The sequence below is a fragment of the Mustela lutreola genome, chromosome 2, assembly GCF_030435805.1.
Source record: "Mustela lutreola isolate mMusLut2 chromosome 2, mMusLut2.pri, whole genome shotgun sequence".
NCBI classification, from domain to species: Eukaryota; Metazoa; Chordata; class Mammalia; order Carnivora; family Mustelidae; genus Mustela; species Mustela lutreola.
In genome coordinates, this window is record NC_081291.1 from 202,627,620 (window position 1) to 202,643,115 (window position 15,496).

General features: G+C 33.9%; 1 protein-coding gene across 2 annotated transcripts in view; it reads left to right on the forward strand.

Moving 5' to 3' along the window:
• Positions 1-15,496, forward strand: part of NCAM2 (neural cell adhesion molecule 2) — a 514,403-nt gene that overhangs the window by 272,806 nt on the left and 226,101 nt on the right. For both annotated transcript variants that reach the window (XM_059164507.1, XM_059164509.1), the window contains exon 2: positions 12,965-13,039. In XM_059164507.1, coding sequence (XP_059020490.1) covers positions 12,965-13,039 — 75 coding nt within the window. The remainder of the gene's footprint in view (positions 1-12,964; positions 13,040-15,496) is intronic.

The following is a 15,496-nucleotide window of genomic DNA, read 5'->3' on the forward strand; positions in this document are numbered from 1 at the left end:
TCCTGACCCCTTGGACTCATGTCTAAAGGGACTAAGTGATGAGTTTTAAAAGCACAGCTATAAGACAGCGTGGCATAAATTTAGTTAATATTGAAAAAGTGGACAAAGTTGAATATTATTTATGAGTTATAAAATATGTGGTTTTACTGTTCTGTTCTATTTTAAGGTATGCATATTCTTATAGGTATTGAGGACGTACTCTTTCTTTACTTCTGTTAAGGTTCTAAGCTAGGTCACAAAATATGAAGGTATAAAATACTTTTATCAGCCCCCATACTCAGTACTCAGTTGCATGAGATGTAGTTGGTTTGAATGAAAAAAATAATAGTAATGACTAGGTTAGTGTGTTATTTTCAGTCTGAAACCTATCATAGAACTCACTGTTGCAGTAATAATCATCTTGCTTTGCAATCAACAAATCAATCAGTCAAATAGTGTTATTCAGATTTGCTTCTTTCATTATTTACCTGGTATTAAAATAAAAAGGTCGGATTCTAGGAAATCTTTTAAAAATATAAGTTAAAGTAAGTACCCTGTCTTTCCCGGGGGTGGGAGTGGGGAATAGATTTGCACATTTTTATTTGGAAAATTTATATTTAGATGTGTTGATTTTTTTTTTAAATATCCAATTCGTGTATACATTCATTCTTTAAGACATGAAATAGACACCTGCAATATTCCAGGGCATTTAATTAATTTAGTAAGGCATTGTCTTTTCTCAGCAAAAATTCAAATTAGAGATATGGCCATATAAACAAATAGTTATCCCTTAAATGTGGTAAGTTAGACAGAATGGTATGCTGAAGGAGCAAGACACAAAGTGACAGAGAGAAGCAGACAACCTAATTCTGGAGGGGTGAAACCGAAGGGAGGAAATTGGAGGCTTGCCATGTTGAAGAGGAGGATTGCATGAAAAAACGACCTGAGGAGACTTCTGATGTGTAATTAACAACTTCCAAGGCAGCCTGTTGGAGAAGGAGCCATACTTACATGTGACAGAATTTGGAACATAGGTACCCTTAAATATTTACTATTATGCTAGTTTGGTAGAAATGAGTTACTTTGATACTATTATAATTTCTCTTAGCATTGATTTAGAAATTTGGTTATTTCAGGTGTATTTATTACATTATAATAAGATTTATAATAACTCTAGTCCAGGGGTGCCTGGGTGGCTCAGTGGGTTAAGCCACTGCCTTTGGCTCAGGTCATGATCTCAGGGTCCTGGAATCAAGCCCCGCATCAGGCTCACTGATCAGGGGGAAGCCTGCTTCCCCCTCTCTCTCTGCCTGCCTCTCTGCCTACTTGTGATCTCTGTCTGTCAAATAAATAAATAAAATCTTTAAAAAATATATAACTCTAGTCCATAGTTTTCTGCAAGTGGTGACTGAGACCATAGCTTTTTGTGTTCGTAGGGATAAAACTTAAAATTTTGCACTACATTTTCTACCCCTCACCAGGGTAATGAGATCCTGGAAGTGAGCACCAGAAATTTTTGTATTATTTGTGTATGTGTCAGCAAATTCTATAGTCTACTGTAGAAAGTCCTTCCTAAGGGAAGAAATCTTTAGTACCTCAGTCCACATTATTGAATTCAGGCCTCTCTGATCTGAATGTCTGTGCCCCTCCAAAACTGGGATGGTGGCATCTTAATGCCCAAGATGAAGATGTTAACCAGTGGGGCCTTTGGGAGGTGATAAGGTTATGAAAGTACAGCCCTCATGATCGATTAGTGCCCTAATAAAAGGGACCCCAAAGAGCTCTCTCCCTCTTTTCACCCTGTGAAGACACAAGAAGTAAGCAGTCTACACCCTGAGAGAGGTCTTCACCAGAACAGGGCCATGCCGGTGCTGTTGACTTCTTAAAATATATAAATCGTTTATTTCATGCAACTCTAAAGTTTTCAGCTTAGGGAAATAGTTTTCTTGTGGTTATATAACAGCAAACTTTCTATATGTGCTCAGGTGAATCTACTTAGTGATCCCCTGCATGGTTATTGAGTGAGCCACTGAATGAATAAATAATTGCATTTACCTTTGAGTTATAAATGTCAGTTTTATTCTAGTAGTCATTGTGAGTTACCCTGTGCTATTGAAAACCTTTAAAAATATTATGACTCATGCTTTATAATATTCTTTCAAAACTGTTTATTTTAAAAGAGTGTATTCCTATAGAAATATTTGAATTCTGGGACGTAATGTACTCATGTTATAGTAATTTTATGATTTACACTGAGCAAAGGAAATTAGTATGGTCTTACATTAAGGATGCCATCTTTCATGGGTCCCTTATAATAGTGCTTCTAATTTAAAACATTTTTGTTCCTAAAGTTGAGGAAGACGTGTTCTTTCTTTTCTTCACACCATTCCATACTAGAATTTACAATATCCTGACAGGTTTCACGTTTTCTGAAAATGTATATCAAGGTGTGCTGATAAGCACTGTGAGTGTTGAATAGCCAGCACTGTGATTCAATCCAGGCAAGGAAGGCAGGTGAATACTGGTGTGGCTGGGCTGTGACAGATGTTTGATTTCTGATTCGTCAGGCTTATGAATAAGGCTTATACGAACCTTAATCTGGAGAGAAAGTCCACACACTTGGAGTAGACAAAGCACTTAACATGGGCATCCAGACACTTAGGAATTAGGCTCAATGCAAACACTCTTCTTAATTTAATTTATTACTGCATAGTATTAGCAGTGATTCAAAATTTTACACTATGTTCTATCCTAGTTTCATCAAGGCAGCTAATAAGTTACATGTCTAAGTGGTGTCTATTGAAATAAACTTGGATTGGATGTAGAACTTGGAAAATTAAAATATCCTGCCACTTCAGGATATTTTAGTTTTAATTAAATGTCACACTCACCAAAAGTGATGAGTGAGCTGTGCTTGGTCTGGTAACGCACTCTGGGCCTACCTACCACGTAAGCAGAGATCGCATCACTTCACACTCAGATGACATTTTTCAGACTAATTGGCATAAAGGGATATTTTTTTACTTTTATTTACATTTTAAGAAAAATTATTTATTTTAAAATATGGAATAGATGGTCTTATTGCTTCCAGGTTTATAAATATTAAAGTAATTGTTTTACTTTTATTGACAAACTGTTTAGCTGAGTATGCTATGTATTGAAGTTTATTTAAATTTGAGTTTCAAAAAATAAACAGACAAATTTGGAGTTTCAACTTCTATATCTTATTCTAAACTTACTACGTGTTACTTAATTTCAGACAATGTGTTTTGGGGAAAAAATTTGTCTGTTTTTACAACAAAAATATATTTGAATCTGCATGAACTTCATTTCACAAACATTTCCTCTTTGTTATGATTTATTTACAATTTCTTGGTAAATCTAGGTTTTTAAATGCTTGACTTGTGGGAGAATCTCCGTATGTAAGTGATTGATTTTTGCTCAGTGCTGTGGTTCTATGACATATAAAAGTGTTATGACCGTAAAATATATTGCCTCACCATGATAGTGTTCCCAAGCTCATTATTTCTTGACATTTCTTTACAGATCTTCTCATTGTATTTCTTTCTTTTTATCCTTATTTGGACTTTCTTTTCCCTCACATATTCTCTTTTGAACACTGATTACTTTTGGAGTACCAGTCATTTGGATGACATTTTTATATACTTCTATTCACAAGTAAAATGCATGTTTGGACTGAAACACAAATACCCACAATTACTGAATAATCCATGATAGCAAAACAGTTTACTCAAAAGGCACTTAATATGTCACTAATTTAATTTATGCAATTTTTTTTAAATTTAGCAAGGCCTAGATTCTCAAAAATAGAGTAGTCTACAGAGAATAAAAGTAGATTAAAAACTGCTATGTATTCAGTTCAGCCAACAGAAACATTCATGGTGAAATATGAATAAGAAATTTTCATTGCAGGGTGCCTGGGTGGCTCAGTCAGTTATGTGTCTGCCTTCGGCTCAGGTCATAATCTCAGAGCCCTGAGATCAGAGTCCTCCATTGGGTTTCCTGCTCCATGGAGAACCCGCTTCTCCTTCTGCCTTTTGCTCTGTCTCTCATGAATAAATGCATGAAATCTTTTTAAAAAGAAAGCAAAAAGAGACATATTCACTTGTTTTTGTTTTGTTTCATTTTCTATAGTATCACTTCATGTATACACATATTTTAATGTTTTTTTTTAATTCAAATTAGTTGACACGAAGTGTAATATTAGTTTCAGATGTATAATATAGTGGTTCAGCACTTCCGTACATCTGGTGCTCATCACAGGTGCAGGCCTTAATCCCCATCACCTCATTCACCCATCCACCCCGCTCCTCCCCTCAGGTAACTATCAGTTTGTTCTCCATAGGTAAGAGTCTTTTCTTGGTTTGCCTCTCTCTCTTTTTTTCCCTTTGCTCATTTGTTTTGTTTCTTAAGTTCCACAAATGAGCAAAATCATACGATATTTGTGTTTCTTAGACTGATTTATTTCGCTTCACCTAATATTCTCCAGCTTCAGCCATGTCATTGCAAATGGCAAGATTTCATTAAAAAAAATATATTTTTTTTCAGCATTCCAAAATTCACTGTTTATGCACCACACCCAGTGCTCCATGCAATATGTGCCTTCCTTAATACCCGCCACCAGGTTCACCCAACCCCCAACTCCCCTCCTCCAGTTTGTTTCTCAGAGTCCACAGTCTCTCATGGTTGGTCTCCCCCCTCCAATTTCCCCAACTCATTTCTCTTCTGCATCTCCCAATGTTCTCCATGTTATTCCTTATGCTCCACAAGTAAGTGAAACCATATGATAAATGACTGTCTCCGCTTGACTTATTTCACCCAGCATAATCTCTTCCAGTCCCATCCATGTTGATACAAAAGTTGGGTATTCATCCTTTCTGATGGAGGCATAACAGTCCGTTGTATATATGGACCATGTTTTCTTTATCCCTTCATCTGCTGAAGGGTATCTTGGTTCTTTCCACAGTTTGGCGACCTTGGCCATTGCTGCTATGAACATTGGGGTACAGATGGCCCTTTTTTTCACTACATCATTATCTTTGAGGTAAATAACTAGTACTGCAATTGCAGGGTCATAGGGAAGCTCAATTTTTAATTTCTTCAGGAATCTCTACACTGTTTTCCAAAGAGGCTGCACCAACTTGCATTCCCAGCAACAGTGTAAGAGGGTTCCCCTTTCTCTACATCCTCTCCAACACTTGTTGTTTACTGTCTTGCTGATTTTTGCCATTCATTTTTATGGCCATGTAATATTCCATTATATCTATCTATCTATCTATCTATCTATCTATCTATCTAATGTGTATCTCACATCTTCTTTATCCTTTATGGACACTTGGGCTGCTTCCTTAACCTGGCTACTGTAGATAATGCTGCTATAAACATTGGTGTGCGTGTATCCCTTTGAATTAGTATTTTTGTATTCTTTGGGTAAATACTTAGTGGTATACACATAGACTTATTATGGACTTTCTTACAAACCAAGAAAGTTTGAGGATACAGAACAGAAGCACATTTGAGAGAAACTTAATGAAGAGTGAGTTAAATTTTGTGAATTTTATATCAGTGAGAGGAGAGGGTGAGAGAACCTTAGAAATTTCTATTTTTTTCTGGCAAACTAGATTTAATAGATAGTAAAGCCATAACTTAAGATAGAGAATAAAGAATGGAATAAAACAGGAAGATAATGCTTTTGAGTTTTGATATGCTGATTTCGAAGGTTATGAAAGTTTTTTTTAAGTAAATCAGTATAATAGGCATTAGCAAATATGTTTCTAGTTCTCACAAATTATGAGAGGGAGATGCATACAAATTTTATATACAAATACATATAATTGACACGTGGAAGAGGGGATGATGGATAAATGGAAGCTGAGTTTTGAGTGCTTACAATGAAGCCAGACTACACTGAATATTTAAAGAATATTTATGTGAAGGGTATAGTGAAGTAAAGATCACAAGCACTGAGCACAAATTTTTGGATTCAAATCTGGCTTCACCATATATTGGATGAGTGACTTTCAGGATGGAATTGATTAGATGGAGTCTGTAGCTTGACAGAAAAGGCCAACTGAGACAGAAGCATTAAGGAGGTGGATCAGTTTCTTTTAAAAGGACGCAGGTGATCTAGCAACTGGTGTATTTATTTTGCTACCTTAGGATGGGAAAATTGAATTCAAATATAAAACACCACCAACAACATGGAGTTGAAGAGGAATTACACTAAAAAGTTTAACTTCATCTTTGTAAACTTAGATGAAAGAATTTATTTAAAAATAAATTTCAGGGTGTAGATGGCTCAGTTAAATGTCTGCCTTAGGCTTAGGTCATGATACCAGGGTCTTGGGATCTAGCCCCACATCGGGCTCCCTGCTGGGAGATTCCTCTCCCACTCCCCCTGCTTGTGTTCCCTCTCTTGCTCTCTCTCTGTCAAATAAATAAATAAAATCTTCAAAATAATAATAATAATAATAATAAAATTTTCATAAAATATTCATAGTCATCAAATTTCCTAAAGTATTTGAAGATAGTCTTTCTTTCTTATACTTCCAAAGTTCTGAATTTTCTTAAACATCTTCAAAATCTAGTAAACCACTTAGACTGTTGTAATATGGTGACATGGGAATCCAATAATAAAAAAAGCAAGTAACCTATGTACCTAGTTCTCTTAAAGCAGATAAGTTTTAAAATGTTTTCAATGACAAACGGAGAAAAATCATAATCATTTGGCATAAATAATTTATAAGGACTTTCAGTGAGTAAGATTCCTTGAGAGTTTCTGTAAGTAGTAGTAAGTGCCTTAGTTCTCCCAGCTCCCCGGATGTGGGGGCCAAGGAGTAATAGCGCTTGCTTGAAAAATGTTACAAGTCATTGTACCAAGATAAATCAGTGCCTTAAGTTCTTTTTGCGTGTCTGTTGAATTTTAAGTGAATCCAACTCTGCTTTCTGTAAGGCATATAGTAGACTGATTAAGTTGTCAGTTTTTAAACCTCTGTAGGTGATAAACTGGCCATTTTAAATGCCATTATTAAATGTTGTATCAAATTGCAATGGGCTCTTAGGCCCCTCATGGAACTTAGAAATGCCAGTGACTTCATTGTATTTATATTCCTATAAATTAAAAAAGCCTCTTTTGAATATCTGCTATTTGATATGCCTGGTTAAATTATTAATTTAAGCTTTGTTATGACAGCAGTTACCTTTGTTAAAATGTTCCCTGTGTTCTATTTTGAGAAATAATTTTCATTTAGGAAATAAACCGCAGTTCCATATATTCCCTCCATTAGCTCTCCTCCTGATACTCTTTTTCACTTTGGTGACCTTTGTTTCATTGAAGTAGAAAATCTTAACGTCTTTGACTTTTTCCCCTTTTCACCATTTTTCTAATTGACCAAAGAGGTAACTCCTATTATGATCTTTCCTTGTTACATCCATTGCTGTCTTTCCATATTCTTTGCGACCAGCCAATGCAGATACTCCACATAACATACTCTGAAATGCTTGTCCCTTTAATTCAGTTGTCAGTCATCTTATCTTCTGCCTAACCTTTATTAAATGCCAATTTTGTCATGTCAGTATCTATTTATAAAAAATTAATGAAGAAAAATTTAAGGTTTGATATTTACCATGGCTTTTGAGATCCTCTGATGTCTTTTCAAAGCTATTTCTCCAATGATAATATATTACCAATATTATACATGAAGTTAGCCTCCTCTATATTGATCTCTAGCTATCCTCTGAATGTTCCTTGAATACCTTTGCCTTACCTGGAATGTCCAGAAGCACATATATTCCTCATATGTCATAGACACATTCACATATTCACATATGTCTACCCTCTTTCTGTCTATTGCAATATCTATCACATCTTTTTCAAGTTTTTTTGCCCTCTGTGGAGGCTTCCTGATTATAAATCTCATGATGGCCATAATTGATACATTCCATGTTGTTTTATCATTTTTCATTTTATGTAGTATTAATCTTGCCAAATAAATTATAATTCCTTTGACATTTGGAACTGTGGCTTATTATTTTTATATACCATTGTACTTAAAAGAGTGATTTACAAAATGCAAATAGTTAATAAACACACTGATTTTTATAGATAATTTTTAATTTACCTAACTCTACTTTAAAGGTTGATATTACATGGATTTTTTTGAAATTAGTTCACAGAGGTTACAGATTTATCAGGGTTCCACTTTTCAGTCTATGGGTTTAAGCTTTCTCTTACTTTAAGACTCTATCATGAAGAGGGGTGCCTGGCTAACTCAGTCAGCAGAGCATGTGACTCTTGATCTTGGGGCTGTGAGTTTGAACCCCACATGGCTGGGGTGTAGAAATTACATAAATTTAAAAAAAAAAAGAATGTATTGTGAAGATACTGGCATTTTTTTCAATGATTCAACCCTATTCTAATACAAAAAGATGATTTATTGATTAATTTATAAGGAATGCCATGATTTAATCAATGATGGCCCTTGTAGGCAATGAATCATTGAAATACTACACTCTTCACAGTTTTCTTTAAAGTTATTATATCTATTCCAAATACATAAAAAGTAAAACATCAAAAAGGGGTTGTTCAGCATCAGTGAATACCATTTTATTTTCAAATTCCAGTCCTAAATGGAAATTGTAATTAGAAATGCTTTTTATTTTTTTCTAAATGAAATAAAGGCCTTATATTACCATCCACTTTCATTTTTTGTGTGTGTAATTTGAAACACCAAAAATGGAGAGATTAACTAGGTAGGTATCAAATATATCAGCCCTGTCCACTTTTCTCTAAACACAACTTTTGACACTACAAAACTTTAATTTTCTTCTGACATTTGGGTCCAAAATGAGATGGTTGGATGTGGCCACAGGTCAAGAATGATTACGAGAAACTCTGGATGTTAAATCACTAGAGCCATGATTAAGACATGACCTTAAATTTTAGTTGTCCAGGTTTTTCCTAATATGCACAAGTTTTAATGTATCTGTAGAGGTCAATTAGAGCACATCTAGCCTTTGGGAAATGTATTAAACTAAAGAATTATGTATTTTCTTTATATACTTTAATACCTGAAGTATAGCAATGTATTTAGTCACCAAAATGTCCGTGGAAAGTATGGTCTTGATTAATGGGTGAATTGATCGTTTTTACTGAATGAAAAATTAACCAAGTATTTTAATATAAATTAACTAATTAATTTCAGGCTCATTTTCATTTTATTACAATGAATAGGTTATCTATTATACCCATCAGCAAATCAGTGTAAAATTACCCAGAATTATATTTAACATTTAAAGTGCTTACATCCTTTGTCTTTTCTATAAACTTTTCTTTAGAAAAACAAATTTACTACAAAGACCAAAAATGGAAAGTGTTTAAATAATAATCAGCAGACATTTCTCAAACTGTCTGACATCCTTAAATTCTTTTTAAAACAATGAAGTCATTGCACAATTTGATATTGTCAATAAAGTCAGTGTTCTGTACCTGCTGTACAATAAGCTCTTGGTAAGTGTTTATCCATTGTTCTGCTATGTATTCATATGTTATCAGTTTAATTAAAGGAGGAACAGAAGTGAGGTTGATGAGCCTTCACTTTTAGAAATTTACATTTAAATAAGGTAGAGAAGTTAATATAATTAGCTGTTATGTAAGTTTCATTTGTTTCATGAAAATGCCTACTGATCAAAGATATTTATTTGTTGTTACCGTAGAGGAGGCTATCAAAGAACATCTTATAAAGTTATTGAGATTTTACTCTTGCTTTGAAGATAGGATATAGCCAGCCATGTGGACAAGTGAGAAAAGGAGAGAAAAGCGGAGGAAATCGTTTGAGCGAATCCACATTGACAGGAAAGTAAAGGAGTCCGTGAAAAAAAGGGCAGGGATGATGATTGATTGTGGTTGTCTGTAGCTTCACAGGGTTGGGAGAGAGTAATTGGAAATAAACTTGGAAAGGCCAGTTTTCTTTCAATTAAAATTTGTGTAATAACTAATTGGGCTAAGCAAATCCACTTTGAGGACTTTTGAAACAGCCTGGTGAAATTAAACAGCTTTAAAATCTTAGGGTGCCTGGGTGGCTCAGTGGGTTAAGCCGCTGCCTTCGGCTCAGGTCATGATCTCAGAGTCCTGGGATCGAGTCCCGCATTGGGCTCTCTGCTCAGCGGAGAAACCTGCTTCCCTCTCTCTCTCTGCCTGCCTCTCCATCTACTTGTGATTTCTCTCTGTCAAATAAATAAATAAAATCTTTAAAAAAAAAAAAAATCTTATCCATGCAGCAGCCTGAGAAAAACTTCTTGGAAAGAGATTGGAGAGATAAAAGTCACAAAAAGAAATACAGAATCTGATATATCACTATCTCAGATTAAAATAAACATCTCACATTAAAATTAATGAGTACATGTATTAGGGGGAGAAGTATTGGAAATAAATAAGAATGCAGGCAAATGATATTTCAGAGGCTCTATCTCCAAGACTTGAAAATTGATTGATGATGCCCCAAAATGGAATACGAACAGTGAGCAACTTTTGACAGAAGGAAAATAGATTCGGTTTGCACATAGAAAGTTTGAAATTAAATTATGCTATCCGACTGAATTCTAGCTGAGGATTGGAAATCACAGGATTAGGTTTTGGAAAAGTGCATACTGAAGATCCCAAGAGAAAAGAAAGAAAGGGGAGGAAAGAAGAAAAACGTGGAACAGAATGGAAATTCCCTTGTTATTTTCAACCACATAATGTCTTTTTTGCCTCCTTCCCTTCTACCCATTAGAAGATCTTTAAACAAGAAAGCAGTGCCACTCCTGGGGCTCGCAGCTCAGTGACAGACGGACATAACCCCCTTCCGAAGAACTGTATCATTAGCCCACACTGCCCAAGATGTTCATAAATTAAGCTCTCTTCAACCTAAACCCTTTAACCTAAACTCAGATCTTTTCTATCTGCCCAGCTCTTTCTCAGTTTATAAAACCCCCAACCACACGCTCAGAATTGTGGATCCCCAAAACCTCAGCCATCTCTTCCCATTTAAACTTCTTGTAGGGACAGCCTCAATTTCCTTAACTTCTGCAATTTGCTTCTGTTGCCCCATTACATTAAAACTAAATGCACTGGAAGGATTAGTTATGCTTCAAAATGAAAAGTTCTCATCTGTGAATGCTCACTGGAACTGGCCTTGTTGGTAGCTTTTAGATAACTCTGCAGTCCCTTGGTTCTCCTCTTTTTCTTCCTATTCTTTCTAACTTCTGTGCTTTTCTTAACCTATTTCTCTCTGAAATCTCAGATTTACTTGACCACTTGTTAAGCCCCTGTAATATGCCAAGCACTCTTTGAGAATTAAGGAATTATGAATAAAAATAAGACCCAGACCTGAGAGGAGAAGAAAACCCTGTAAGCCAGCCTGTTTCCCAAACAAAGAATGTGTTATTCAATGATGGGGAGTATAAAGAAACATATTTTAAAGAACTTAAATATGTCCAGCAAGTCTTCCTTGATCAATAGTTTCTTCTTATCTCATGTTTTTGATTTTACCTTTCATTTCTTTAAATGTTTCTGATATAATTAAGTTACGTTCTGAGTCTTATTCCATTTTTTGAAATTTCATGGATGTGTTTATCCTTTTGAATGTTTTAGTTGACTCTTGCTCTCAGTGCCTTATTTCACTTTTTTTTTTTTTTTTTGGACAGAATTTTATCAGTTTAGGTTGAAGAGAGCTTAATTTATGAACATCTGGGGCAGTGTGGGCTAATGATATAGTTCCTTGGAAGGGGATTATGTTCGTCTGCCACTGAGCAGTGAGCCCCACGTGTGGCACTGCTTTTTTGTTTAGTATTTCAGCTTGGAGGTTCCCAAAGAACATGTGTCTATAATTAAATTCCCGAACCTGGGATATGGCAGAGTGTGGTTAATCTGTTTAAACAGAAACAAAGTTCCCTCTCCTGCACAGGCTAGGAGAATCCACTCTCCTTATCACTGCCCGTTTGCCAGTGGGCTGATTTATTCTCTACCCTCCTCATACTAAGGGTGAATTTTATTCTGCTCCCATGTTACCTGGTGTGCTACAGCACCCCCGTTTATAGACAAGTTTTGACCCCATCTTTAGGCAATCTGTGCACCTTTTGCTTACTACAATTCACAAATTTCCAGTATCACTTTATACTCTGATTTTTAGATTGTTCTTCATTTCTTTTTTTAATCCCTTGATGCTCCATTACTTTTCTGAAAGGCCAACTATAGGTATCTTGAAGTAAGGGGTGGTGGGAAGGGTTTTGGAGTATGGTCACACTATCTTGCCTACCATATTATTAGAAATATAAGTCTTTCAATTTGTATTAAAATATAATTCTAAGTATCCTCTAAAATTTTAGAATATTCAGCTATTTTATTTCAAATCGGACAAGCTTATTGAACATCTTTGCTATTTTATTACCATCACCTTTGTTCCTTCACTTAATTTATTTATCTTGTGAAAATAGTGTTCATTCACATTTCTTATGCAGTGTTCTTCATCTTTTCATGGAAATATTTTAGCAGGTCGTCAAAATGCAGTTTATATTTTAATTGTTATGATGACAGTGTAGGATTTCGAATGAGGTTCCAAATGTTGGACAAACATTTTGTAGTCATTGCCCAATGTGGTGGCACATATACAACCAAGAAGGTAAACATGGAAGTGAGTATAAATTGACTCATTTATGTGACAAACAAATTTCAACATGTTATATTAAATAAGTCCTGTATTTGATCTGGTTGAGAATTGTATACTAATGGAACAGACATAATGTTGTTAGGTTATATTTTATAATTAGATTACATTTTATAAAACTTTCATTTCTTTTTATATGTAATAAAAATTTACAGGGAAAATAATTGCTGTTTGGGTCATGTCATTAATAGATCATGTGATAGAATCTTAGAATTCATGTTGAAAGCCATATTTAATTATGATTTAAATATTTTTTTCAGCTCTTCTTCAAGTGACAATTTCACTTAGCAAAGTAGAGCTTAGTGTGGGTGAATCTAAATTCTTCACATGTACAGGTATGTATTTATACATATATTTTCAGATGATAATGTATTTTATGCTTTAATTATTTAATATTATATATTGGCAACATTTAAATGGTGAAAAACAATCCTCTGAAAATAAGACCTTTTATTATCATTGGGTTTATGAGGTTGGAAAGTGTTAATAACCCTATTTTATATGTTAAAGAATATGAATTTTATTTCTTTTAATTTCAACTTATTACTTTTGACTGCCAAATTAGCTCATTTATTTTGAAAATAACTTATCAGATATAAAGTATCCACAATAACCTAAATAAATTCAAATAGTAGTCCTGTATAAACAGTAATATTAGGATGAATGTAAATATTATAACTGAATTATCTTTGTAAATATGCAATGAATAAATTAGATATGGCACACTGCACTATAGTTACACCTGAATGAAAACTTTGGGACAAAGCAAATCAAATCCATCCTTAGGAAGAGTGAATTTTTTAAAAAGTAGATATTTAATCAGCAAAACTTTTGCAAGAATTTTGTGACTATTAATCAAAAGTATCATATATCATAATACCTGTGGGAAATTTTATGGACCTCATTTACTTTAATCATGCACATGCAGAATTTTTTCAGAAGAAATTTAAATACTTAAGCAACAAATTCTAATTCAGAGTACTGTGGAGCTCACAAATGCACACATTCGGCTTCTATTTATATTCATCAAATTCATTTTTATGCACACAAGCCTTCATACCTAAAGTTTTAAATAATATTCATCTAGAGCCAAAATTGCTTTTTAGGGTATTTTAAAATTGCTTGTATTCCTGAATATGCCTAAGTAATTCAAAACTGAATTTAAATAGGCATTTCTGACATAAAATGCATTATACAAGTCTTGAGAATTGCATGGTTTATTTAAATTATTATTAAAATTAATAAAATAGAAATAATCATAACATTTATAAATAACATATATTATGTTATACATATTACATGATATGTATGTATAATATCACATTTTATGAAAAACTAATAGAAGCCACAGTTCTTCCTAAAGGTCTAAATTGATAGGTCTGTGAATGCTTATTTTTGCATATTGACAAATAGGCAGAGAACAAGTGAAATATTGGTTCAACATCATTTATTATGTCAGCAGACCTTGGTCATAAGAATGTAGATCATTGTTTAAATCTCATCCATATTTTGTATACACAAATACACAAATGCACACACACAGCTCAGTTGTGTCATATATTCACAGAATAATGAAGTATTTGGAAATTGGAATTGTATTATTTTCTTACATTTGCATATCACAGTGATTTAAATTATATAGTGTTATTACCTCTGTAGGTATTACATAAGGTCAATTAAGGCATAATTTAAAAGAATGAATTCATATCATTTAGTGTGCTAAGTTTTGCTCATAAAATAAGGCTAAATAATGAAACATTTTTATTTTCCTTATATAAAGATGTGTAACCAAGAGCCATACAGTTGTCATGTAAGTGGCCTTATATATAGGAAACAGAGTAGTAAAACAAGAATAAAAAAAAAAAAAATGATGTGGGGAAACCCCTGCAAATCAGAATGCTTTCATCTATTTTTTCCTACTACAATGCTGACCAAGTTGCTATGTCTCTGAAATTTCTTGATATACTAAAACATAGACATCTAAACTCAGTAAAATAAATGTCTTAAATTTACACTGTCAGGGGGTCAGACCCTCAGAGGGCTAAATAAGAGTATGTTATAAATAGCAAATGAATTCTACATTTTTAAGAAAATAAAAACTTTAATGTTATTTATCAGTATCTCCAGTAGTCTACTCTTAACAAAATAACATGGAAAGTTTCACTGGAGATTATTACTTACTAGAGATGTCATGAAAAGAGAATCATGACTGACTGCTCTATGAAAATGCGGTATAAATTCTCCATGATAATGAAATTTTATATCATATTATCAAGTAAGAAAATGACCAAAATATTTCACAGAATATTCGATATAATTTGCTGTATAAAATGAAATTTTGTATTGTTCTAATTCAAAGTGCTGCTCATTGAAATTATTCATTTGAACTTCTCTGTGGAGAGGGCAATCAAAGCAACTACCTCCCCCAAATGAGTCATCCCATCACCACTGTGGTTTTATGGTTCTGTCCAGAAAGAACTGAAGATAACATAACTGAGATCCATTTAAGATTTAACTAAACCGTCTTTCATACTTTTTGCTCACGCATGTCTAATTTGATATGGAAAGCACAATAATTTGTTTCTAAAGCCATTTCTTTGGGAAAAAAAATAAATGGAACACTGTTTTTCAAAGTGGTCCTGCAGATGTTAACTTTATGCATTTTACCCTGATACTTTTGAGTTAATAGTGTATACTGCTTCCACAAATTATCTCTCAAGGAATTAGGTGAAATACATCCTTCAGGTGAGTAAAAGCAAACACTGGAAGCTTCAGCTTTTACGAAGAGTGTA